The sequence below is a fragment of the Macaca thibetana genome, chromosome 3 (assembly GCF_024542745.1).
Source record: "Macaca thibetana thibetana isolate TM-01 chromosome 3, ASM2454274v1, whole genome shotgun sequence".
Lineage (NCBI taxonomy): Eukaryota > Metazoa > Chordata > Mammalia > Primates > Cercopithecidae > Macaca > Macaca thibetana.
In genome coordinates, this window is record NC_065580.1 from 120,673,682 (window position 1) to 120,701,423 (window position 27,742).

Here is a 27,742-nt window from a genome sequence, read left to right on the forward strand (position 1 = left end):
ATTTTCTTGCATCATAGGCATTTTATGGGGAGTCACTGGTTTGGGGAGGGGAGGCCCTTTGGGTCTCTCTGCATTAGAGAAAGCTCTGTGCCTAGCCTTAAAGAAAGAGGACCAAGAAGGATGTGAATATCTATGGTTATCAGTAGAACTCTGCCCTTTGTCCACAAAGACCATTCTTCCCCTTCTCATTCTCAGCAGGGACCTTTCCGATGTTTTTTAATTTAAAAAATGTTGCACTTATTAAAGCCATACAAAAGATGTAAAGAATAAATCACCACCCCTTGCTTATGAAGCAAAACTTAAATGATAAGTGTTAATAAAAGTTAAATATCCCTGTCCCTCACCTGCTTCCTCTCCCTGTCCAACACAAGAGACCTCAAGGCTGAATTTGGGTTCCTACTCTTATGTAGTTCTACAAAATTTTCTCTCCAAATCCCTAAGCAATCTATATTATTTTGCACACTGCCAAACATACTGTAACATAAACTTAAGATGTATTATCATAAATGTTATAATTCCGTGTATGTTTCTATAATTTGCTTTCTTACCCAAAAATAGACCTATGAGTTTCACATTCATTCATGCACAGAGCTCTTGCTCACTCATTTGTATGACCTCATGGGATTTTAGTGCAGGCACATATCCCAATCCATTCATTCTATCATTTCCCATTTGTTGATAGACAAACTACACTGCTGTGGACATGGGACCATCCCTGCGCATACTCCTGGAGCCCCTAGTGGCAGCGCCCGTCGGCCATGCATTTGCCAATGGACTAGCACAAGGTGAGCTATGTTAAGGCTGGAAGAAAGCATCTATCTATGGCCCTACTCAATAGCTCCAAATCAGTCTCCACAACAGTTGTGCTGTCTGTGAGCTCCTCTTCCACATCCTGGTCAACGTTTAGTATAAAGAGACTATTGTAAACAACCTATAGTGTTTCACTGGGATTTCAATTTACATTTCTGATTACTAAGGAAGGTGAGTAACTTCACATTTATTAAACATATCTGTTTCCTCTTTGATAAATAATTTTTTATTCATTTTTCTGTTAGATTGCTTATTTTGTCATATAGTATTGCAACAATTCTGTAAATATTAGAAGCCCTAATTGGAATACATGGGATCTGTTTCTGGCTCTCTCTTCTAATCTGCTCTACCCATCTGTGCCCGTGCTGGTGCTACATGAGTTCAGTCATGGTTGCTTTACACACACACATTAATATTTAAGGAGGCAACTTCCTCACTATATTTTTTTTTCACAATTCTCTTGGCCATTCTTGGCCCATATAAATATTATGCCAGGATATTTATTAGAATTGTGCTGAGGTCTAATATCAAGTCTTCCTCTTCATGAACATATCATTCTACTTAGTTAGGACTTCTTTAATGACTTCCAAAAAATTGTAGAATTTTCTCCATATAAATCTGAGCAGGTTTTGATATGTTTGTTCATAGTAAACTTATATCCTTTCTTGCTATTATAAAGAGTATTCCTTTTGTAAAAATTACACATACTGTTTAATGTAGATGTAAAAAAATGCAACCTTAAAAATATTAGTGTGTCTAGACATCTTGCTGGGTTCTTTTATTAATAATACTTTGAGGATTCTCTTTTTATTGAGGTTACATCATCTGACAATGAGAGATTTATGTCTTCCATTCTGGACCTTACATGTTTACTTCTTTATCTTTTTTGTTTTTTGTTTTTTTCACTGTGGAGGTTAGGAAAGTCCAATGTTGGATAGAAGTGGAGATTATGGGAATCTTCATATTTTTCTGATTTTAAAGGGAGTGCTTCTAATATTTCACCGTTAAGTATAGGTTCACTATGTTTTTTGGTAGTTACCTTTTATCAGATTAAGAAAGTTCTCAGCTATTCCAATTTTACTAAGACATTTTGTCCTGAAATGTTATTGACTTTTATCTAATGCTTTTTCTGCATCTAATGTGATAACTTCTTTTCTCCTTCACTGTTAACATGGTGACTGGCACTTTAAAAATCTTCTACTATTAAACCATCCTGGCATATCCAGATTACACACAGTTTGGTCACGGTATACTATATTTTAAAAAATCTCATTAGATTTTTTTATTTGCTAATGTTTAACTTAGAATTTTTACATTTAAGTTTGTGAGATTGTTTTATAGTTTTTCTGTCTCAGCTTCTCATCTGGTTTTAGAATCAAATTTAGACTGGCTTCATGATATAAGAGGCAGTGTGGCCTCTTTGCTGTTCTCTGTGAATTATACGTATGATTGGACTGTAAGTTCCCTGCAGTTTAGGATACTCACTGTTTAAGAATTTGAGTATTTCTGTTGTAAGAAAATTTATTGATATGTTGTATTAGCAATAAGATTTTTCAGGTTTTCTATTTACTTTTGAGTCAGTTTTGGTATCATGTTTTGTTGCAGTTATTGTATATAAGTGTTTATGGGCGATTCTTGGCTTGATGTTACTCATAATGCTCCCTTACTATTTTTGGAAATCTCTGAAGTATCTGTAATTGTGCCATTGTATTTTCTACTACAGGTTATCTGTGTCTTCTCTTTATCTTTGACCTATCTTTCCAGAGATTGTTTATGTAATTAGGCAGGCCAACTACCAACATCTGGCTTTGTCGATCCTTTCTGCTGGGTCTTTTTTGTGTATTTTGTTACATTTCTTAATTCTTATTGTTTTCTTCCTTTTACTTTTTGGAGGTTTATTTTGTTGCTGCTTTCTAGCTTAATTTTGATACTTAGCTTACGATTTTCTGGCTTTCCTCTTTTCAATTGACGTCTGTTTTGTAGGTGCTGCTTTAGCTGTGTGTGGCAAGTTTTGTTGCATCTTTCTTTTCATTCAGTTCTCAGTATTTGCAGTTTCCCATTATACTTTATTCATTGGCCCATGTTTCTAATGGGCCTGTGGTAGTCGCCTTTTCCACATTTAGGTACTAAATTTGCATTTATTGGTAAGAGTTAATGGATATTATAAAGAGAAAGAATTTTATGGAAACATGTGTATGTGTACTTGAGGACATACATGGGCGTGTGCACACACACACACACACACACACACACAGAGAAACATGCTTTTGTGGCACCAAAGTCACCTCACATGGTGACCTGACTTGCATGAGCCTCTTGGTGAGGAAAGTCTCTCTCTCAAACCAGACACAGTCCTAGGAGATCAGGAAAAGGACCCCTGTGTTGGGTTGAAAGCCTGGCTTCTTAAATTTTCTTTTAAAAAAAATCTACAACACTACATAGTGCTCACTGAATGAGCATTGACGTGACCTCCTGGTCTCAATAACATCTATAAAAAATTCAAGATACTAAAGGGTTCCCAGACCTAAGTGCAAAGAATCCAAACATAATTAGAAAACTATCCACTAAGCCTTTTAAAACAAGTTCTAGAATCAAGTATTAACAATTACTAGAATGATTAAAATTGTTTCAAAGAAATAGAATTTTTAAAAATCTCCCAATGTAACAGAAGTATACAAACACTATAAAATAATTTACAGCAAAATTTAACATTTTGGAAAAAAAACAGGCCATCTTTCAAATGTGGATAATATATGCCTTTCGCGTGTATGGAATTTGAGTCTTTCTTTGGAGATCTGACATTAAACAGGCAATAAGCTCTGGACAGAATGGCTCACACTTACAGATAAAAGATTCAAAATACCAAATGGAGAATAAAAAGCTTATGAATAGTATAATGAATTCATTGTAAAACATATTTACTATGCTTATAATGATTGTCAGTTTCAGAAACTTCAATTATTTTGTCTATTTCAGTATTTAAAGAGTACAACCAAAGTGTTTATGTTAAATTATGGACTAACCTTCGGTACAATTTAATTAAACAAAAGAGAAACACTTCTAATTTTAAATACAAAGAAACTAGTGAAAGCAATAAAAAAAATCCATTTATGTGTTGTTTACTGAATTAGTGAAATTTTAAAAGACACTTTAAAAATTCACCAGTTAGGATTTTTTTGCTTAAATTCTTAGGAATCTAAAGGAATATTTATCCTTTTGTGAATTCTGGTTCTTACAAGTGTCCTTATTATCTGTATTCTATTGTGTTAAGGTAGATCACATGACTGTTATCTTCTCCTAGACTGTCAAAATATTTATTTTTATTTCATGATATCTGGACAGTGCAAAAAAGCCTCTGAGTAGAGATTCTCAGCCCTCACTCTCCCCACTCCCCATCTCCACGTTACAAGGCACCATTCGCAAACAGGCAGGGGAAGCCAACCTCGACCAAGCATGATCAGTGGATAATAATATTGTCCCCAAAAAAGCTTATGAACAGAATAATGAATTCATTATGAATTGTACTTGCTGTGCTTGCAATGGTTGCCAGTTTAATGTAACGGTGTCTAGAGGAAGGGATGCTGTGGTCCACTTACTTGTCTTTTGCTCTGAGGCTGTATATCCTGGGCTAAAATTCAGGACTACTTCCAGTGTTTACAGTGAAAACCAAGTCAGTGACAGCTTGAACAAAAGTGACCCTGATTTTGGCTCATTTACACCAAAAAACAGCTCTCATTCTCCAGCTTCTACATCCATAAGAAATGATCCCAGTGTGTTTTATGTGCATCCTTTTGCTTGTATGTGTGTTTGTAAAACGTAGGTTGCTTTGCATTCATGCACTCTTGGTTTGCATACTGTGAGATACAGCACAGGCCACTGTGTCAGCAAGGCAATGTGAAGACTATCCACTGTGGAATGAAAAAAATAAAATTCTTTGGTGGTAAGAAAAATGAGGAAAAAACGGGGACGTGGGTGTTTGGGTATAGTGAGATCAAATGAAAATATAACTTTCATACGAATCAAATAAACAAATCAGTAATCAGATGATCATTAAGATTGTGGAGTTTAAAATAAGCTGATCTGGTTTAAAACCTTAGATATAAGGCTTATGGCTCTAACTAGTGATTTCTTGTGAGTGCCGTTATGAACCAAATTATGTGCCCCTTCCTCTGCATTCGTATGTTGAAGTTTCAACTCCCAGGACCTCAGAATGTGACTGACTGAAGATAAGGCCTTTAAGAGGTGATTTAGTAAAATGAGGTCATCCAGTGTGGGCTTTGAAAGGCAAATAAAAACCTGGGACCCCAATTCACTCTGCCAAAAGGAAAAATTAAGCTCAAAGCTGAGTCATGCAAGGAGTTGCCTTTCCTTTTGTTCCTAAGTAGAGAGCTACAGCTAAAAGGTTAAATGTCTCCACAGGTAACTACTCTAAGTTCATCGTATCTTGTTGTAAAGTGCCATTTTACTGAGTGGGAGATGAATACATAATTGACTATTTCCCTACCTGCTCCTTTTCTCTTGCAACACGTGGATTACCATACCCTCCCTCTTTCCCTCCAGACTACTTTAAGAGTCTAAAGTAGGAAAAAGAACATTTTTGAAAACAGGCAAATGAAAAATTTTAAATATATAAGATCTGCCTCTGTCTGGGTCTATTACGTCTATACATTCGTATGTGTCATGTGGAAATAATATTTCACTACCAATTACATGAAACAGTTCTAATTAATTGGCCTAAAGAAAAGTTAAGTTTCTGTCCGACTAATAGCAACTAGCTCAGAAGCTTTTCAGTTCATATAGTTTTAGTAATCTTTGGTAAGTTTAATTTGGTAAATTTAGTCTCAAAACTCTCTCCAGTAATTTGAAAACTTAAAGTCATATTATATTAAATTAAGTAATCCTTGATTTTTCACTGAGACTGAGAATTAGGGTTAGTAGTATATAGTAAGGTATTTTTGGTAAAGTTTATAAAAAACATGAGGACATTGAGATAAAAACCACTGTTTCTATCCAACCGTTTTTTTGTAAACTCATGAGTCTGTATTGATATATCATGGCTAGAGTTCTGAAGTAAAAGCTATAGGATCTTTATTTGCATGACTGTGTGCTTAGGTGTGTTTATGTATATATACATGTGTTTTGTTATGTGTTGTGGCCACAAGGTACCAAATTGGCTTAAAAATAAAGGAGAACTCATAAATTTAGTAAATAATCCAAATGCTTTTCAAGTTCACATGACTTGAATTAATTTTTAACAAATAAGCTGGCTTTAAAATTATTGGCAAAATAAAATTAGAAAGCCTTAAGAACTGTCAACACATGTTATTGTTTAGATTTATTGGTCAAGTAGTTTTATATTTATCTTTGCTGAATATTATAAGGCGTCAATATTTGGAATGAGGGTTATAAAGCCATAAATGCAGCCCAAAAGAGAATTATCTTTGTGTAATTTTTGGTAAGTAAGGCATTTAATATTGTTGGTTTAACAGCAAACAGTTAATCCTGAATTATTTGGCAAAAAGAAAAAACAAACACATTTATTTAACCTTAAATATTTTACATTGGTAAACACCTGAAATTCACAGGCTATAAAATTGGTTAGGAGGGAAATAACTTTAAATGATGACCATCAGTTTTTATAAGTAATCTATTAAAAAATGAATTAGATAAATATAATAGAACAAATGCTTGTTAAAAAAAAAACTTGACATATAATTTAGAACCTAAAGTTACATTAAACAAAATAATAGATATTGCTTAAATGTCTGGGTCATTTCCAATTAAAAAAAATTATAAGAAAATGTTTTTCTAAAAAACAATGTGTTCTTATTAAAAAGAAAGAATTTTTGTCTAATTCAAAGATTATTTAAAAGTCACTCTAAAACAAGGTAAAAGGAACCAGTAAATAAAAGAGATGCAAAAAATGTTATAAATATGTAAGAAAGATTAAAAGGAAAATAATTCCACATGACAAAAATGTTGTATGATAATTTTTTTGTCCTAAAATAAAATCACTGGTTATTTAAAAAAGAGGGTATTTAGGATAAAACAGAAACTCCAAGTATTCAGTAAATGGTTTGTATAAGTCATAATAAGGTTTATAAAAAGAGAATTTATGAAAAAATGTTTGTGATCGAGTTGACTATAATTAGAAAAAATTATAATAGTCTTTCTAGAAATTGGGTTTTGATACTAAAAATACACTAATAAACTAAAAAATTGGTTAGAACAACTAAATTTTCTTAAGGTACTGATTTATTCTTAATAAAATTATAAGACATTTTAATTTTCATAAACCAAAATTTCAACTTTAATTTCATCTCACTGTTTTCAGCTTTCTCTCCCCTTCAAGAGAGCCTGAGGTAGTAACTCTTTCAACTTTTTATCAGATCCTTTAATTTTTTCCCTTCTGGTTCTGACTGACGTTGTAGGCTGATTTAAAAATATATTTTATCTTAAAGGTCTAAAGTGAATGGTTTTCTATGTTTGTTTGTTTGTTTTTGAGATGGAGTCTTGCTCTGTCACCCAGGCTGGAGTGCAGTGGCACCATCTCAGCTCACTGCAGCCTCTGCTTCCTGGGTTCCAGAGATTCTTGTGCCTCAGCCTCCAGGGTAGCCAGGATTACAGACACACACCACCACGTCTGGCTAATTTTTGTATTTGTACTAGAGATGGGGTTTCACCATGTTGGCCAGGCTGATCTCAAAGTCCTGATCTCACGCGATCCTCCCACCTTGGCCTCCCAAAATGCTGGGATTACAGGCATGAGCCACCACACCCAGCCTAAAACAAATGCTTTCTTCCTATATTATTCTCTAAATTCTTCTATGAAATAGAAAACTTTCACTTATGACACAGAATGCACTCTTCCTATGTCTAACTAGAGTCCTACGAAAACTGAGATTTAAAAAATTAAGGTTATTACATCCACATAACTTCATGTATTGCTTCTAAAGTCATTGTACTGTTACCGGACTTTGACTCCTGGATCTAAAAAAGACACCAAGTCCAGTTAAATCTTAAACACTGACAACAGTTAAAAGCCTCATCTTCAGACTGAGGAGAAAATGACAATCAAAATAAACTGTGTTCATGAGACACAGGGTCAGAAATTAAAACTATTCAACCCTTCTAGGCCCAGGGACTATCACAGAAGAGGTGGACCATAAGATTGAAAGAGCTGATCTTGAGAGAGAAAATTAGTTTAGTTTCTCTATAAATTAAACGCTAATATCAAAGGCACATCAATATCAAAGGCACACTAATATCAAAGGCACACTGATGCAAGACCAGCATCTGTGTCCATATGCCAGATTAACAAGGTTTTCTTGGGACATTAACCCATTCTTTAATTAAAAAATTATAAAAGGTTATAAAAAGATTTATGGAAATTATAAATTTTGGTCAAGATGATTAAAATTTAAAAGATTTATTTATAAAATTTGAGAGACAAGTTTAATTAGCCTGATACTGTCTTTATTAGAGTTTATTGTTTAGAAAAGCAAGTCTCTTCTCTCAAAGAATAAAGGTGTTTCCCTTTTTTGTGAAATCTTTGAGTTATCACTTTGGCTAAACGAATGACTTATTTTATAATGACCGGTGTGTGGTCCTGTTCTGTCACTGGTTATTATACCAAGGCTTTGATTGGAATGACATTTTCAGATTGCCTTGAGAAAATAAGGGTGACCTACAAAGCTAATAAAAGCCCCTTAGAAAAACTGGCCCCATACCTTGTCCTTTACAGGGTCCTGACCTGTGGTAAGTAAAAAATGTCACTTTCTAACAGGGCTAGGAACCTTAAGTTTTCCTGGGACCTTGAAAGGAGAAGAATTCAGAATTCAACCAGTTCACACAGGTATCTATAGGCACAGAAAAATCCTTGGCTGGGACTGAGGCTTTTAAAAAGGTCTAAATCAGCTGGGCATGGTGGCTCATGCCTGTAATCTCAGCACTTTGGGAGGCCGAGGTGGGTATATCATGAGGTGGGTGCATCATGAGGTCAGGAGATCGAGACCATTCTGGCTAACATGGTGAAATCCTATCTCTACTAAAAATACAAAAAATTAGCCAGGCATGGTGGTGGGCACCTGTAGTTCCATCTGCTCGGGAGGCTGGGGCAGGAGAATTGCTTGAACCCAGGAGGTGGAGGTTGCAGTAAGCTGAGATCATGCCACTGAGCCAAGATCATGCCACTGCACTTCAGCCTGGACAACAGAGGGAGATTCTGTCTCAACAACAACAACAACAACAACAAAAGGTCTAAATCTTAGATTATTTATGAAAAGATTCCAACAAAACCAATTTAAAAAAACAAACAAACAAAAAGAGCGAGAGAGCAAACCTATATAGCAAATGATTATTCTTGCTTAACTTTATTCAAATAATCAAGCCAATCATAATAGAACTAAAACTTATTTTACAAATAAATTAGCCCTGTTATAATTTTGTATTTAATAAAATTGGGGAACTGGAAAGAGAAAAATTATGTTTCAAAATAAACTATAGTACATCTGTAATTAGATTCTAGCCTTGCCTAATGTTTGTCCATTTTTATTATTTTCTACAATTTGGACTGAATTCTAAAATTTTTCCTGGCTACAATTCTGCAAAATAATGTCGTCAGGTTTTTTTTTTTCCTTCTTTCTTTGCCTTTTTAATCATGATTTGAAATCACTAAATATTAAGTTATTTTTTTTTTTTTTTTTTTTTTTTTTTTTTTGAAAGTCACCCGGGCTGGTGTGCAGTGGCCGGATACTGCAAGCTCCGCCTCCTGGGTTCCAAGTTATGCTTTTCTTAAAGCCCTGTAAACTGAAGCTAGACAACGTCAACTTTGGAAGAAAATAACAAGAACTTATTTATATACGTAAACCACTTTCATACCTGCCTACTGACATAGGGACTTCAGAGTAACACGGCTTATATCAGTTTTCCAGGACTGTTCTCCCTTTATGTTTGTTTGGTTTTTTTCTCTCTCTCTTCCTCCACCTATTTTATTTCTTTATGGGTCGTGAGACTACAACCAGCGAAAAATGAGCTTTCCTAACAACGTGGGACTTATCTCTCTAGAAATAAACTGTCTTAATCACAAGAGGCCAGATAAAACCCAAGGCTAGAGAAGCATTTTCTTCTAAAATGCATTTTCTGCAAGACTTTTTTAAAAAGGGGAGGGGGAGAAATGTGAATGGAAAATAAAAACTCAGTGCCTCAATTTTCTATGCCAAAGGAAAAAAAAAAATAAGCTGGATGCTTTCATGCAAGAAGATACCTTTCCTTTTGTGCCGAAGGAGAAAGCTACAGATAAAAGGTTAAATATTTCTATGGGCAGCTACTCTATGCTCACCTTATCTTATAAAAAGAGCTGATTTACTGAGCGTGAAGACAAATACATCATTGACTATTCCCCTACCTGCTCCTTTCCTCTCACAACACGTGGATTCAGTAATGTGACCTTACCCTCCCTCTTTCCCCTCCAGCCTGCCTTCCCCTTTAAATACTGATGGCCTCAAAATCATCTTTGGAGAAAGACACAGACCACACCCTGTTTCTGTGATTTCATGTTTATTCTTCCAGGAATGTCCCTAACCTTAGCAAAATCAATATCCAAATTGATTGAGACCTGTCTCAGATATTTCTTGGTTAACAGGCCCTAATCCAATGTGACTGGTGTCCTTATAAGAAGAGGAAATTCTGACACAGATAAACAGAAGGAAGACCATGTGAGGACAGGGAGAACACAGCCATCTGCAAGCCCAGGAGAGAGGCCTCAGAAGAAACCAGCCTGCTGATGGCTTTATCTGGGACCTCTGGCCTCTGGGACTGAAAGAAATCATCTCTTGTTTAAGCCACTTGTCCGTGGTACTTTGTTAAGCCAGCCCTAGCCAACTAATGCAGGCACAGTGCTCCCAAACAGTAAAGATCAGCAATTTCTGTGTTAAAACACAAATCCTTCAAAAATCAGACTTCATCCATCAACATTCATGCCATTTTTATAGTGTCATGGGACAAAACCTTGGGTTTAGGAGAGATCTGATTTTTCCAGGTACACGACACCTCACCAAATGATTTGACCCCTGTTCTGCCGAGAACGTACCGGCTCAGGAGAGAAACAGCACAGTCGCTATTGTAATTTAAAAATGTGTTTTGTAGCCTTTCAAGCCCATAGGAAGGGAAGAGGCTCCTCAAGTATTGCAACCACCCCGCCCCACCACTGCCGCCCACCCCAGGGGATGGGAACTAACTCCATCGCCTTTCTCTCGTGGCACACTTCCAGACACCACAGGCCTCTCTTGTGTCTCAGGGCTTACGTGTAATTCCTTCTCCAGGCTAATCACCCTCTGTCCTCTCTCCCTTTTCCAAATGGCCTGGCCTCATTCCTGTGTGTCCTGTGTCTCCTCCCTACGTCACCTCCACTTTGTCAAATTTCCCCCTTACAGGCTGGTGGCTGAACTGAACCCCGAGTGCCGGGGGAGGAGCTGTCTGGGACAGATGAGCATATAGCCGCCAGCTCACTTGCATCAGCTCTGTAGCGTCTGCGGCAGCCTTGGGGCATCAGCTCTGCCGCAGGCACTCCACATCCCGAAAGGCTCGACTCCTTCTCACCCCCACACTGACGAAGCAGGTTTTCTCTCAGCCTTAATATAGGCACTAGTTGCCTGCACCTGAGGGCAGGATGCTGCATTCATTACACTCCTTCTTATCGTGTGTCAATATTTGCCTCCAAGATTAGGGACCCAAAATATTTCTGGTCCCTGACCGCTTCAGTTTCCTCATCTGTAATGAGAGTGTGGCAATATCTGTGTGCCCCATCGCAGGGCTGTCGTGGGAGTCCAGAGAGCTACAAGAGGTTAGGGACTTAGAAGGGAGCCTGGACTTACCTATCTGCAGTCACTAACAGCCTTGTTGATATTACTGTTTTATCCAGGCATTGGGGACAGCCTCAGGGTGCATGAGAACCTCTCTTCCGGACAGCCCCATCAGCCCTCGCCCTGCTCCAGGGTAGTTCTAGGGCTTCCTTTGTGGAAGGCATCTGAGGACGCCCGCCCCTTGCAAAACAAAAGCATCCGAGGAGAGCCACTTGTTCCCGCCAGAGCCTGCAGATGCTCTGCCTGGTCCCTCCCAACTCCAGCTCCCTTAGAGAATTTTCCCCACTGACCAAAAACCTCAGCAGAGCGGATTTACATGTCAATCAAAATTACCCCTCGAATAAAGAGACCTCTGGCACACGGTGCAAACTGTCCTCACTGTGTTCCACCTTGGGTGAAAGAGAAAAACACAACCACAAGAATACAAAAGAATACTCACATTCATAACAACCATGGCTTTCATAAATACTTATTTCAGACAAAATTAAGTCTGAAATGCCCACACACCAACTGGTCTTAAAATTTTATAGCAGAAGTTTGGGTGAAAAGACTGACCAAAAAAAATTGATTTGTATACAAGTAAAGGACTAGAAATGTGGTTTGCCTTTAAAAAAAAAAAAAGAAAGAAAGAAAGAAAAGAGAAAGGACAAACGGATATTTTGGTGACCTCGAGAGCTGACATTAGTTGTTTTGTATAAAAGCTGCTTTCCTCATGCTTAGGAGGAAAGTGAAAAGTTATTTACTTAATTACATACTGAACAATTTTACAAAGCCTTCTGAAAATTTGGAAAATTTTGCATACTGTACAAAATTCATGCAAATCCTCCTGGCCCTATGATCAATCAATCAACTTCTTACATTAAAAAGTTACAGAAGCCAGTTTCTAGTGTCCCTGTACCACTGCCCATCATCATTATTCTTTAAACATTGTGTAGGTGGTGTAATATCACCCACTTTAATGCTTTAGTTCTTTTTCTTATTCTAAATATCACCAAGGTATTATCGTGCTGTTTTTAAGAATTTCCAGGGAAATTCTTAGGAAACATGTTTACTATTATTTTTCCTTCACAAATACTTTTTTTTTTTTTAAGACAGAGTCTTGTTCTGTTGCCAAGGCTGGAGTGCAGTGGCATGATCTCGGCTCACTGCAACCTCTGCCTCCCAGGTTCAAGCGATTCTCCTGCCTCAGCCTCCTGAGTAGCTGGGATTACAGGCGTGCACTACCACGCCCAGCTAATTTTTTGTATTTTTAGTAGACACGGGGGTTTCACCATGTTGGCCCGGCTGGTCTCGAACTCCTGACCTCAGGTGATCCACTTGCCTCGGCCTCCCAAGGTGCTGGGATTACAGGCATGAGCCACCACACCCGGCCTTGGCAAATACTTTTAAGCATTTGAACTCAGATTGCTTGAACTTAGCATTAGGCTAAGACTGGTTACAAATCTAAGAATGAAAACACAGAAGCTACTGAATTAGAAGGGTGTACTTGCATTTGTTTTCTGTTAATGCTGGATAAATCAAATTACAGATTGTCTTTTTTAGGCTTCTCATTTCTTATGCCAGTATGTTGCAATGATATTCCCTAGATAAAAGTTTCCAGCGAGGCTAAGAATTAGCAATCATTCCATCAAGGGTTCAGAAATGGCAGCAAGCAGTGACCTAAGTGACTATTGCACCCCTTTGGCTCTGGCATCTTCCCTGCCAGCTTCTTTCAAATGCACCATCACCTCGGAAGAGCAGTGGGGACAGGCAACTGACATCTGTGAGCAGGGAAACTTACCACATGGCAGAGCAGTCAAAATTCACCAATAGCCATTTGTGGGGATTAAAGTTGAATGAATCTGCGAACTGCCAAAGAACAAGAATAAGAAAAAGAAAACGATTTCCTTATAAATGTTTAATTATAAAGAAGACCCCATACATGATAATATAAGTTTATGGCACGACTAATCCATAGTGATAGAGGCCAGGTAAGGTTTCCCAGGGGAGTAGTAACTTGCAGTGGGCAGCGGAGTCTTCTGAAGTGCTGGAATTGTGCTACTCGATCTGAGTGGTAAGTACATGGGGGTATATGTATTTAGAGTTGATTTGTATGTTTTGCTATATCTAGACTGTACCCCCATAAAATGGAACAAGAATTTTAAAATTAAAAGTTTATATTTCCAAATGAAAAGCACTTTCAAATTTACATAATCTAATGTGACATAAAATGTATCCATATTATATTTTAAATTACTGGAATATTTGGAAAAATCGGAATTGTCCTTCACAAGTACAATGTACAGGAATCGTCCTGATTTGACCTGTGAAATACTTTATGCTTGATGTTCCTTCCACGTGCTGAGCTAGCAAAGTTCTCAGACTACAAGTGTCATGATAAACAGTGGGAAAGAGGAAATTTTATAACTACTCTACAGTAGGTAGGGATAAACCCAGTTTTCATTTAATTGATGTGTTCTTTTGCCAGCATTGCTGTAACATATCAATAATTCTCCCCATTTACCTAAATGTTTCTCTCTCTCTCTCTCTCTTTTTTTTTTTTTTTTTGAGTGACAGGGTCTTACTTTGTTGCCCAGGCTGGAGTCCAGTGGCATGAACATGGCTCACTGCAGCCTCAACCTCCCAAGCCCAAGCGATCCTCCTGCCTTAGCTTCCTAAGTAGCTGGGACTACAGGCATGTGCCACCACACACAGCTAATTTTTAAAATTTTGTTTGTAGAGACAGGGTGTCTCAATATGTTGCCCAGGCTGATCTCAAACTCCTGGGCTTAAGCCATCCTCTTGCCTCAGCCCCCCAAAGTACTGGGATTACAGGTGTGAGCAACTGCACCCGACCAGCTCCTTTATTTTTAAAGACAATACTCAAGTTCATTGTATTCCTAACAGCTACAGACTCCCTGGCTGGAAGATCCTGGGTAACAAATGTGAACAACCGGCTCCGGCTGCGTGCATCAGTGTTAGGGGCTACCCTATTTTCAAGGAGAAAATAAGAGATATCAACCACCAAGAGTGGTAGAGGAGGACACTCTGCGTTTTCACTGAGCTGTCATAAATGGTGCTTTCTTTTTCAAATGCATGTCCTGGTTTTTCAAATGCATGTCCTGGTTTATCATCTGACTGGCGAATAGGAACAGGGTCCACCTTAATGGCCAGGGATTTGGCCGTGGGGCTAGATTCATAATTGATACCGAAATAAAGGTGGCTGCTGCAGTGAGGCCCCAGTCTGGCCGACTCTCCTACTGGGAAACTTTTCAGTCTTCCCAAGGCCCTAGGGCACCTCCTGTCTACTTGGTTCCAGGGATGTGCACCAAGGAAGCAGCAGAGGCTTGAGGGGCCTGGGGGGGGGCCGTCCTGGGAGACATTTGATGGGTGGATGACAACCTTCCACATCAACCTGCTCTGGAGACCCAGATTCATTTCCTTCTAGGTTTCAATAAAAGTAATTTTGAGAAAGGGACAGGAAATTACAGCAAGTTTCATTTGTTGATAAAAGGAGACAAAAGGTTAAAGAGGGGCTCTGTTTGCTAGGAGTTTTATGAGTTCCCTCCTATGGGGCTGATCTGTTTAAACTTCTCTCATTACCCAGCAGTGATATTTTCCTTCTGCCGATGGAGAGAAAGGTTCTTATCTCCAAGGGCAGGGCCACAACAGGATATTGCAGCCTCCTTATCTGCCCCACTGAGATGCGCAGCCCTCAGCTGGGCACGGAAAGGAGCAATAATGCAGGGAAAATGGTAATGACTCATTGTAGAGCATGAAATCCTGTCTGTTGCTGATAGGGTCTGGCTGGAATGCCCATTGCTGCGGTGCTCTGACAATGAGGCACCCTTCTATGAAAGATGAAACCTCAAGTTGTCAGTTCATGGGGAAGAGAAGAGCAGTGGTAGGAAAAGATCATGAGCCCTAAACCCGATACCCAGAGTTAGAAAAGAGCATCGAGCTCAGGCCAGCCTTGGGGAGGGCGCATAAATCCCAGAGGATCGTTTAGCCCTTCCTCCCTTGAAACTGTCCCAGGAAAGATATTTCAAATAATGGAGATTATCTCCCTAATACCATGCATTTATATGATACAGAGATTTATTCTTCACTTCCCAGCACCAAACACCCACCAAACTAGCTACCGGCAATGAACTATATCAGCTGGGTACTGGCATCACATTATAAGAACTTCTCATATACTATACCCTCTCCCCAATACTTACATAGGTCCTTGGAAGCTCCATTTACCCGCAAGGATCCATCATCTAAGTCCTAGGTTGTATTAAGTACTCAACAAGTAATTATTGAATGAATGAGCGAATGAATGTGATGGAGACATAAACCAGAATACTACTTCGTTCATTAGTAGTAAGAGGATTATTCTTTCCAAAGATGGGGCCATTTGTATTCTATACCTCTGGTACCCATTTTTCTGGTATTACAGCATTATGAGAATTCAAAGTTGTAATTAGAATATTGATTAGCAAGTCTGACATGCAAGCAGAGGAAGGTGTCAAGGGAAAGCTTTTCTAACATATGGTAGAAAATAACAAAAGCACCTAATGCAAGTTTAGTATTTACTGTCTGCCAGGCGCTGTTTTTAAGCCCTTGAAACATGATTAACTCATCTACCCCTGACGACAATCCCACACGGGATGTATTCTTATGATATCTATTTTATGGGGCATAGGGAGGATATCTAACTCACCCAAGGGTACACAGCTAGTCCTAAGGATAAATCTAGGATTCAAACAAAGGAGTCTAATGCAGAGAACTGTGCCCTTCATCCTCCGTCACACATGGGTGAGGTCTCACGACACCTCCTGCCCCTTGGCAGAAAGCATTTCTTTCTTGGCCAGGGCCACAGCTCCCCTGCTTTGCTACCTCCTTCTCATGGACACACTGCCAAAGACTGCCTCTGAGGACCCTCTATGGCATTCAAAGCTGAGTTCTTGGGGAGGAGAGACTTCCTACCCTATGAGCCACCACCAAAATGAAATCCCACTGAGTCTGAAATAACACGCCACAGTATATCAATAAGGTCATTTCTTTGTGTTAAGTCTGTACCAATTTACATTCTGTTGCTTTTTGGAGAAGCAGAGTATTGGTCAATAATTTTGACTGCTACTTCTCGAAAGAAGCAGGCGTTTCACTTAGCATTAAAGACCATGCTTTACAATTTCCAGAAGACTGCCTAGGGGCATTTAAATGCATTGGTAGCTTCCCGTTCAAGTTCAGATGTATGGGCAGAACATGACTGTCATATTGAACCAGATTGTATGGAATTGCGGGTTGGTATTTTAAATTACTCTTTTGAGTTTAAGTGCATTAAGTTTTTATTTTATTCCTACTTTCCCACAGTTTTATAAGCTAACATCTATCCTTTCTGTTTGGGATTTGTGTAGATTGAAATGGAACTGTAAGTGTCAGGAGTATTTCAGGAGGACAGGCTGTATGACTGGGGAAGGCTCTCAGCCCCTGTTCTGAGGAAGTGGGAATTGGTTCAAACATAACTGGCTAAAACAAACCGCCATAGCGAGAAATTGGATGTCAGCTCTTCATGAAGGGAGAGGTCAATAACTGAGCGCTGTGAAAACAGCCTTGGGGAGAGCGAAGGGCGCACCTACCTCCACTCCATTCAGAAGGTGCCGGAACTCAGGGCAGATAAATGCACTGCCTGCGTAGGCCGCATCGACGTGCAGCCACATGTCTTCCTTGTTGCCTAAAGTCCAGAAGCAACTTGTGAGTCCCCAGACGGATGCCTCACCATGGAGCCTGCCAGCTGACCTCGCCCTGTCTGAGCACCCTTCTTGCATGGAGCATGCCAACAGTATTTGCTGAACTAATGGCTGAATCCCCAAAAGGCCCCCTCATTTGAAGGCTCGAAAGCTGAGGGCAGTGTGTGTGCTCCTGGTCCCAGACACACACCAGGGACAATGGAAGCAGCTGCACCCCTTGGTTTTCTCTCCTGACCTTGGCGGCTAAGTGTAACTCCAAGGGACCATCGTGTGACAGCCTCATGTTACTCACCTGCATTTCTCTCCAGCGACACCACCCTTTCTACCCACCTGGAATTCCCTCCCCGGTTCCCTTTGCTAATCCATTCTCAAGTCCTCCCCCAAACATCACCCGAGGGGGTTCTGCACACAGTCCACGCTGACCTCTGCCTGCCCCACTCCATCCCCACCACCAGGTGAAGTTCTTTATTTTACAACATCTTAGACCATCCCCTGCTCCCTTCATGAACAGGGTTTCTGTTTTCCAACCATACATAGCAGCCTTGTCCTTGTGGGCAGGGGCTGCCTCATTCAGGAGCTGGGAGAGCCACAGGTGTAGCATGCTCCCTCAGTTTTGACAGATCTGGGCTCAACTCCCGCTTCCAGCGGTTCCCCAGCCAAGGGGCCCTATCTACTTCTCCAAGCCTCACTCTCCTCCCAGGAAGATGGAGATGAAACAGTACCCACAGGCCCAAGGGGTGAGTGAGGGAATATTTACAATGTGCCTGCCAGGACCCCAGCACTGAGCAGGGGAGAAATAAATGTGACTTCCATGGTTGCTGCCTCTCAGCCGTAGGCAGCCAGGAGAGTAAGAGTTGAAGGGTGAAAGTCTGCAGAGAGGGCGCCAGCCACCCTAGCCTCACAGGGTGGATACCAGTGTCAGGGCACCGTGGGGTAGGTGTCAGGGTCAGCACCTGACCCTGACAGGTAGGGATCCATGGATTCATTGTTCACTCACCATCCACAGTGCTCATTGTGCAGTGAGGCGTGAGACTCTCAGGGGCACTAATTAGTCACAGTCCCAATCAGGAGGGCTCCACCGTGGTGACCTCATGGCCACTGGAAGGCCCCACCTCCAGTACCATCACCTTAGATTAGGATTTCAACAAATGGACTTTGGGGTGGACACAAACGTTCAGACTACAGCAAGCTTCAAATTTACACCTATCTTATGATGGGATCTGAGGTTCTTCTCAACCTTACCGCTGATCTGAGCTACAGGGATGGATATCCCATGATTACTGAGTGACTCCTCAAGGAGAAACTCTGTAAATCCTAAGGCCTTGTGCTCTTCCTGGCTCACTGCTGCATCCATCTGGGGTTATGCAAGCACCAGGTGAGACTGATTCTGGGGGAGGTGATGAGCCCCTAAGCCTCGGGTCAGGTCTACCCTGCTCTGTGACCTTTGGCCTCCCATGCCCTGGGGTGGATATCCATGTCCGCAGGACACACTTGACCTTGATCCAACCAAGGGCTTTCATCCTGATGAGCAGACTCAGTCAAAGCTTTGAAATGCCTTACGTCTTTTATCAGCAGTGACTTTGTGGAGGACTGTGTTCCCTCTAAGCTTGCAGTTGGCCTATAACTCCTGCAGAAGGGAACTTACAGACCCCCAAGGGAAGTGGACTCTGGAGGGCTTCTCTGGTTTCCATAGGGATGCATGGAGCTGTGGGCATGCCTCTGCATTCTGCGTCTCATATGTGATCCGCTAACAGCACACACTGCATAGCACGGCCCATCTAGGAACCAGGCAGACACAGAGACCTCGGCCAGAGCTTGAGCAGTTGCTTGCACCAGAGGCACACCTAGCCCCGAGGCAAGGCTGCCTCAGTGGGGAGGGAAGAGACAGTCTCACACCCCTCCAGCTTCCTGCTGCCAGTGACTCTTTCCTTGTGAGACTTCCTGGGAACTTGAGGCAGACCTGGCTGCCCCTCCAGCTGCACATCCTCCTCCAGTTATGCTGGCACCTCAGGATGCAGCTTTGGCTGCCTGCCCTGTGCTATTCCCTTCCTCACTCCTTGAGATGGCCTCCCCAACTCAGCCCATACCCTCATCCTCAGTTTCCCCACTTCCCCACCAGCAACGTACTGACTTCAACTATCCACTTTTTGTATCTCATCTTCTTCTCAGTAAAACCTGCCAGACAACTGATCCATCCAAGTAGACCAATCTGAACACCCTCACTGGCAAATCATTTCAAATGCAATAAAAAGAAAATGTCTTTCCAAAGGCAGCAATTGGAAGAAAACCATCTTCTGATTTGTGTTCTTTGTCAAATGATGGTGGGTGAATAACTTATCTGAATTATGTTAGATTATTCCAATCATACTATAGAATAAGGTCAGCTCAGGCTCTTGGAACAGTCCCGCTTGGAGTTGGATAATGCTAAATATCTGGTGATAGGACAGGAGAGGGAAAGTAGGTAAAAAGGTGCTGACTTAATTGTTAAGGTACCACCAACAGTTAGTAATATACCACCATCAATAAAAATGGAATTGTTGGCTGGACACAGTGGCTCATGCCTGTAATTCCATCACTCTGGTAGGCTGAGGCAGGCACATAACCTGAGGTCAGGAGTTTGAGACCAGCCTAGCCAATGTGGTGAAACCCCATCTCTAATAAAAATATAAAAATTAGCCAGGCGTGATGGTGTGTGCCTGTGATCCCAGCTACCTGGAAAACTGTGGCAGGAGAATCACTTGAACCCAGGAGGCAGATGTTGCAGTGAGTTGAGATTGCGCCACTGCACTCCAGCCTGAGCCACAGAGGAAGACTCCATCTCAAAAAAGAAAAAAGAGAAAGAAAAAAGGAAAAAAAGGAATTGTCAAAACTGACCTCCCCTATGCATTCTGCCAATGAATGAAATGGTTTTGGCATTTACCCATGTCAGCTCCTTCTGCACAACCCCAAAAGCAACCTCAGTGTTTCAAACCAAACAAATCATAAATCAAGCTCTGTCCACAGCTTTCAGCCTCTGAGAAGAAGAGGGGGCCCCGAGACAGCAAGAAGGCCTGAGCTGGATCCATCCAGGGGACTGTGACTGGCAGGTGACACACGCTGGCTGTCATCTCCATGGTCCAGCGGGCAGCCTGCATTGGGCCCAGGGGACAGCAGGCCGTGTGGGCTCTGTCCGGCAGAAGACCTCAGCCCTTTAAATCCGATAGCCCTGGGGAATTACATCAGCCGGCTACTGGCCAGGACATTCAGTTCTTAGCCTGACATCTGAGTCAGAGGACTCCACGTTGCTTGGCTGAGCTGATGAAGGTTTGTAGCTGATGAGGCCAGCGCTGTGGCTGCAGTTCTGAGTCAGCCAGTTCTATCCCTTCTCCCCAGCCCAGGGCTGTGCACGACCACTTCCAGCCAGTTGTTCTTACAGCTGTGTGCCACACAGCATACACGGTGGAGCAAAACCCCGTGAGAGTGGGTAAGTCTATGCCACCCACCTCCCAGTAGTTCCCAGCACTGCCTTCCTTGCTGTGCAGCAATGCACTCCACCTTTGGGATGGTGCATTTTCCCTGCATTAATTCATTCTCTGAGTAATCCTGGGGGGAAATATTGTTATTTTATGAGCCCAAGTGGGGCTTTTCTCTTCACTTTACAGAGAGCATAAATGAAGCTCAGAATGTAAGATTCAGGGGTGGGTCCTGGGCTGGACCCTAGCTTCCTTGTCACCAATTCCATGTCCAGCTCACACAAGGGCACCTGCACCTTGAGCACCGGCCTTCCCCAGCTACTGACCCTAAGAGGGCAGGCCAACGCCCAGGAAAGGAGGGTCCACTCCTCTGAGTATGGACCATGGGTGACTCTTGGGTTAGGAGAGGTGAGAACTGTGCTTGGCTTATGCAGACTAAGGATGAAGCCAAATCCCTGGTAGCTGGCGTGGGATCTGGCACAGGCCACCGGTATGTGGTCTGAAGGCCCCACTTGGGCAGCTCCACTCACAGCCAAGCGGTCAGAACATTCCCATCCCAGAGGGACAGACAAAGGCGGAGCCCCTGAGCCAGTGTCCCTGCCCTACGAGGGTTCTTCTGTCCACAGAAGCAGCTTCAAGGCCTGCTGAGTTCCCAGAGCTACATGTCAAAGGTGAAACTCTAGAAACAGAGTTGCTCATTCACGTTCACCTTTTGAAAACACAGCATCCTAGTCTCAATGAGAAAACCTAAGATCTCTGAATGAGGGAGGGAGGAGGTGAGAGTGACCCAGGAAAACATCTGAAGCACAGATTATTCCTTGGCAAAATCCAGTTTCATTGTGTTGATTTGCTAAACTATCTTCGGCAATTTTCTTAATTGCATTTAGTAATTCCAAAAAAGGTGAAAAAGGGTTATACCAAATAATTAAATTCAAGCGTGGACGATTCCCAAATAAGGTGTATGCATGACCCACATATGAGGGTGGTTACTCTAAGATTTTGAAGAGTTTATTCTCCTCAACAGAGCCAACATAGCCTGCAATTTTACATAACTTTTATATTGCTTGGAATGTTTTTTCTTACAAATAGTGTGTTGGTAGACCTAAGCCCAGCTTTTTCCAATTCGCCCAAATTCTGAGTTTATGGAGTTCAAGCTAATGAGGTTTGTGTTATTATTGCAAATACGAGAAGAGCTAGGCAAACCATCGCAATGTGAAGTTAGTGACAAGAAAGAGATCAACGAGGAGGGTTTGCTAAATTCCCCGTATACAGAGAACATTTTCCAAAAAGAAAATGGAATCAGATACTTACAGATAGGACCGACTTCTAAGAGATTGTCAAAGGAGCAGCACGTTGTGGTCCCCAGGGTGGCAACCACCTAGAGGGTAAAAAGCAGACAACCTTTTATCCCCCAGGTGCCAGTCACCACTGTAACCTCCACACAAGCAACCATTGCCCCATGGTCCAACCCAAGGCCATGAGCCAAGATCCCAATGAATGTCTGCTACGTGGAAACGTAAGGCCATGGATACACATTGAATCTTTGGGTGAAAGCATCACAGCAGGTTTAGAGAAACAGATCTGCAGACAGAAAACTAAGCTCTGAGGTTAGAAACCGGGAAGTTGCAAAAAGATTTTCCAGGGTGCCTTGGGGCAGAAATGAAGCATTCTAGCATCTGAACAATGATACCTATATTCTACCTTATTAAATATACATGTATGTGTGTATATTTTAGTTAAATTTTAATTAACGTTCTATGTAACATTAGTGTAACTATGTTCTTATATTCCATATATGCATTTTAATTTAATTATAATCTAATTAAATTATAATTAAAATATACACAAGCATATTTATTTTATTTTCTCTATATATGTGTGTGTGTATATATATACACATATAGAGAAAGTAAGAACATAGTTACTACTATGGAGCAGAAGCCTGGGTTTTTTCCTAGTTTGCGGTGTATGTGTGTGTGTCTGTGTGTGCGTGTGCATACACACATGTGCAATGCACAGAGCAGAGCAAGCGCAGTAGAGATGAGGCTCCCTCCAGCAGGGCCCAGATTGCCCAAGGCGCTCGTGGAATGCTTCTTTCAGAACAGCCTTTGGCATCAGTTAAGAGTCACACTAGGATTTTGAGCAAGAGTATCATTTACCAGCTTTAATCCTCTGCCTTTCTCTTTCTGAATGATACTGTTCCCAAAGATTAATTGAACCCTCAGGAGGTCATGAGAAAACACTGCTGACATTGAAAATAATTTTAAAAGGGATGTTCTGAGAAAGCATTGAGTGCTGTCAGTCACACAACTCAGAAAATGCAGGCTAGGAGTCACTGTGGCCTCTCCCGACCTCTGAGGACCTTGTGGTGCCACGATCGCACTGGCACAGCCTGATTGTGTTGTACCCACACACGTGTCTGTCTCTCCCTCCAGACCCATGGTGCTCCCAAAATCAGGGACCCTGTCATTGTTTTGTGTTGGGCTGAGCATTTGCACGTTGCTGGACATTGCATAGATGCTGAAACCTATTGCTGAGTTCAAACAGCTCTCTCCAATGGATCGAAACGCACATTATGTTTACAAAACCAAAGGGCCCAATTGATTTATGGATGTCATGTAGTCTAGATAATGAAATTTCTCTTCAGATGCGACAAAAGTGTGGAATAGAATTAAATTTGTGTGACCTTGATTGAGCCCCCTGTAAAGTCTTAGCAATGCCGTGTGTCCTGAGGATAAAAACAGAGAAGTCAGAAACTTGTATGTGAGAACCCCAGTTGGAGACCTTTCTGGTTCCGTTTCACCTATGACTGCTTGCTTTTCACCTGGAAACCAACTTTTCCTCTTAGAGAGACAAAGTGTTCATGCCCAGGTAGCATGGACTCAGCCTGTGGAAGGTTCATCTCAACGGCCTTGCCCTGCTTCTCTCACAGGTGGTTGGTCTGGACAAGGTACTTCTCAGACAGAGCGATGACTGCTCAGGGACCAAAGTTTTCCATGCCAAATCCCGGGGCGTGGGCCCAAAACAGGTCCTGGCTGGACTCTGGAAGGGCTCTCTGTGTCATTGAGCTATGCCCAAGGGAGTCAGTCCCCCAGGGGGCTACCCTCGGGCACAGCAGGGCAGTCTGTTTAAATGTAGGCTTTCTTCTTGTTCAGGATGGTGAGTCCAACAAGTCAGGAGATGACTGCCATTAAAAACAGCTTGTTCCTCACAGTCCCCAAGGGGAGGGGGATATGGGGAAGCATCAGGGTCGGTTGGGCGGCAGAGGGATGGAGGAAAAACAGCAGCGAGAGCCTGTGTTGTGGTTTCCACGGGAAGAACCAGGCAGGGCAAGGGTGAGCAGGATTAGGATCAGTTGGTTTGAATAATTTCAGTGGGCTCTGGGGTCGCATTTGGTCTGTTCCAGGTCACATTTGGAGCAGGGACTGTCCCTAGCTGTCTGGTACCTAGGCCTTAAGTGTTCAGGGCAGGAGGATAGTGGCCCAGAGTGTGAGAGCCCCACAGGGGAGGTGGTGGGGTAGGGGCTCTGTACTGATGATTTTGCATTTGAAAGGTGAACTTGCAAGTGAGTCTTTTAAGAGCTCTAGGAACCCCGTCTCCCTGAGAAGCGCAGACCCTCCAGGGTCAGCAAGACTCAAAGGTGTCACAGCATCAGAAGCACAGATAGGAAAAAGGCACAGTGAATACAGATAGTTAAACTACGTGTGTGGGGCACAGAGCCCTGGATTGGAGGCCCAACTCCATGTCACATTGGCACCTGGCTGGGCTTTATTTTTCTTACCTACAATGCAACATATTGCACTTACAGACCTGCCTGGTCTATCAGGTGCCAACGGGCTAACATCTTGCATACCTTAATGTTTCTCCTGGTGCTGTCAGCCTCCTTTCTTAACCTCTGGATGTCCCCTCCTCATGTTAAGCATCAAGAATTCTCCACATTCGTTTCATTTTGGCAAGGTGAGTCATTTAGTGGGAACTGAAGTCAGTGTGTTGTTTTTCTCTGCTATTTGCAATTTCATCTTGACATATAATTGAATGTTAAAGCACTTTGTCTAAGACACCTGGCTACTCAGTTGGTAGAGCATGAGAGTCTTAGAATGCCTTATCTTTGTCCTTAAGAGAATAGCAAAAAAACAAAGAATGACTTAACAATATTAACATTGCTTGAAACTTATTTTCTCAACTCCCAGAGTCATATCTTAGAAATGACATATCTCTAGTTTGGCAATTCATTCTGTTTCACCTGACTTTCTTCAGTTAAACACTAAACTAAAGGCAATAACTTTTTTTTTTTTTTTTTTTTTTTTTTTTTGAGATGGAGTCTTATCTCAGCTCACTGCAACCTCTACCTCCTGGGTTTAAGTGATTCTCCTGCCTCAGTCTCCTGAGTAGCTGGGATTACAGGCACCACACCCAGCTAATTTTTTGTATTTTTAGTAGAGACAGGGTTTCACCATGTTGGCCAGGCTGGTCTCTAACTTCTGACCTCAGGTGATCCACCCGCCTCGGCCTCCCAAAGTGTTGGGATAACAGTCATAAGCCACCATGTTCAGCCAATAACTTCTATTATTAAAATTAATATGTTAAGTGTGCCCTTATTAGAATTATTTTCTCTCTATTAATGTGTGCATAGAAGAGCATCTAGAATGATGTTCATCAAACAGTAATACTGCATCTCTCTTAAGATTTTGGTGAAAATAAACCTTTATTCTTAGATTATTCTGTAATTACTGATATTTTTTGGGTCTGAGTATGAAACATCTTTGTAGAAACAATAAAACTCTGCCTTGTCCTGGCAGTGGCCTAGGTTGAGACTAGGGGCGATGTTCTTTGTGGCTAATTCTGCAGCAAGCCTGATGCTGAGAGCATTTCCTGTATGATATTTAATTGCCACCACCTTATGAGTTAGATATGTTCATGATTCCCATTTTACAGTTGACTTATGTGAGGCTCCAAGAGGTAGGTAATTGTCCCAGGACAACCAGATAGGCAGGAGCAGACCAAATGTGACCCCAGGCTTGGTTAGCTCTTGTTGTCCTGCCACATGCTGGGCAAACAGGACCCCTGGGACACCTGAACATCAGTTAACGAGCTCAGCACCCTGGGCCATGCCAGAGGCCCCTCCAACAAACCCAAGCACTTTGCTATGGTAAGGAGGAGGCCTGGGGGCTGCAAGGACAGTGTTCTAAGTGGCTTGTCTACGTGGGGCTGAGCTACAAGTCAGCCTGTCCTAATTCTCAGAAGCCACTTTAAAGCCAGCACCTGCTCCGCTCCAGGCTCTGATTACCCCGGCTCAGCATTGCTCAATGACGCTAACCTGATTCCAGTCGCTCTGCAGAGGCATAATCACATTTGTGCAGGGGGAAGGAGGGGTAGGGGCCAGTGCAGGCCTCCATCTCAAAGAGCTCGTGGTCTTCCTGCAGTGGCAGAGCCTGGTATGACCTCCTGTTCTGCATCCTTGCCCCTTTGACCAGCCCGCTCTGCTCACGTAAGTGCCTCGCAGGCATCGCCCTCTGTGGCCCGACCTTATCAAGCTGGCTCATTAGGGAAGCAAGCTGTCCTGAGAAACAAGGGGAAACTATTACAAGCCCCAAGCTTGTTCATGGAAGGGCAATGATTCAGCTTTTCTGGTTCAAACCCTGCCAAATGTGCCCCTTGCCCTCAGCAGCGAGTCTTGAATTTTAAGGGATCTACAGCCCCTTTGAGAATATAATGAAGACCATGTGGCTACATCTCAGAAGGACGCATATAGTCATTATGCACATGCCCAGTTATAACCACAAGGGCACAGCTGGGCAGTGAGACAAGGCTCAGGCTCCGACCCCTCTCCTATGTGGGCCTGAACTCTCTCGGGCTTTACAATCCTTTGGCTGCCAGTTAAAGACAACAAACAAGTTGCATTTCCTGGAATGTCCGGTACCCGTCTACATCTCTGTACACTGCAGCCTTCTTCCCTCCAACAAGAAAGGCACCATGTCCAGGAGCACCTGCCTCGATATCCCCTGACACAGCTCCTGTGTTCTCTCTCAGCAACAGGCTTTCCAAATCCCCTCTAGGAAGTTTATTTACGCCCTCTACCATGTATATATGCATCATTCTCATCAAATGGAGTGGAGATGGGAACCCACCTGTCTTCCCCACCACGAACCATGCCATGAGGAAAGGGACTATGGCTCACCACACACCTCCAGGGCTGGTACGGTGCCGGTGCATGGGGCAGTCGACAGGAAAAAAGTGATTCTCTTCTCTGATCTGATACCTACAATTGGCCCACATCTGTGGCTTCTGTCAGCAGAATGTTCTGAATTTTGGTCTTTAGGGCAAAATTCCAAAAGAGGCATATTAATTTGGTCCTTCCATCTTCCTCAAGGAAAATAAAATTTGATTTTGTTTCTCTCAATGAAATGTGTAGTCTTCTCTTCTGTGCTTCTGCCTCCTCTACCAGCTCCTTCACGTGCACAGATCAATCTCTCTCTCAGCATGTCTCCCTCGGCCCAACTTGCTCCGGCAACTGCACTATTTACTCCTCTTTCCTTCACAGGCAAACTTCTTTAGAAAGGAATCCCTTCCCACATTTTTCATTTCCTCGTTTGCCCAGTGGAATCTGAATTTCACCCACGGACACTCTAGTAAATAAATTCCTAAGAAAATCGTAAATTACTTCCTCTTAGCAAATGAATGAATGAATGAATGAGTTATCTCTTAGTGCCTGTATTACTTGGCACCTCCTGCAATTTCACCATTACATTTCTTTCAGTAGAAGTCACTATTTCAACATATTTTTATGTTTAATAACTTTTTATAAAGAAACTTTTGGCATAAATTGGTACAATGTTTTTGAAGGAGAATGTGATAGTGTGTATCAAAAGTCTTGAGATTAAAAAAAAAATATCTTTCATTA

The 27,742-nt window shown here is 41.9% G+C and overlaps 1 protein-coding gene across 4 annotated transcripts in view; it reads right to left on the reverse strand.

The window, feature by feature from the left end:
• DDC (dopa decarboxylase) overlaps positions 1-27,742 on the reverse strand; it is a 106,687-nt gene that overhangs the window by 20,252 nt on the left and 58,693 nt on the right. For all 4 annotated transcript variants that reach the window (XM_050785602.1, XM_050785604.1, XM_050785603.1 and 1 more), the window contains exons 7-9: positions 22,153-22,219; positions 17,279-17,373; positions 13,453-13,520 (exon numbers count right to left, since the gene is read on the reverse strand). In XM_050785602.1, coding sequence (XP_050641559.1) covers positions 13,453-13,520; positions 17,279-17,373; positions 22,153-22,219 — 230 coding nt within the window. The remainder of the gene's footprint in view (positions 1-13,452; positions 13,521-17,278; positions 17,374-22,152; positions 22,220-27,742) is intronic.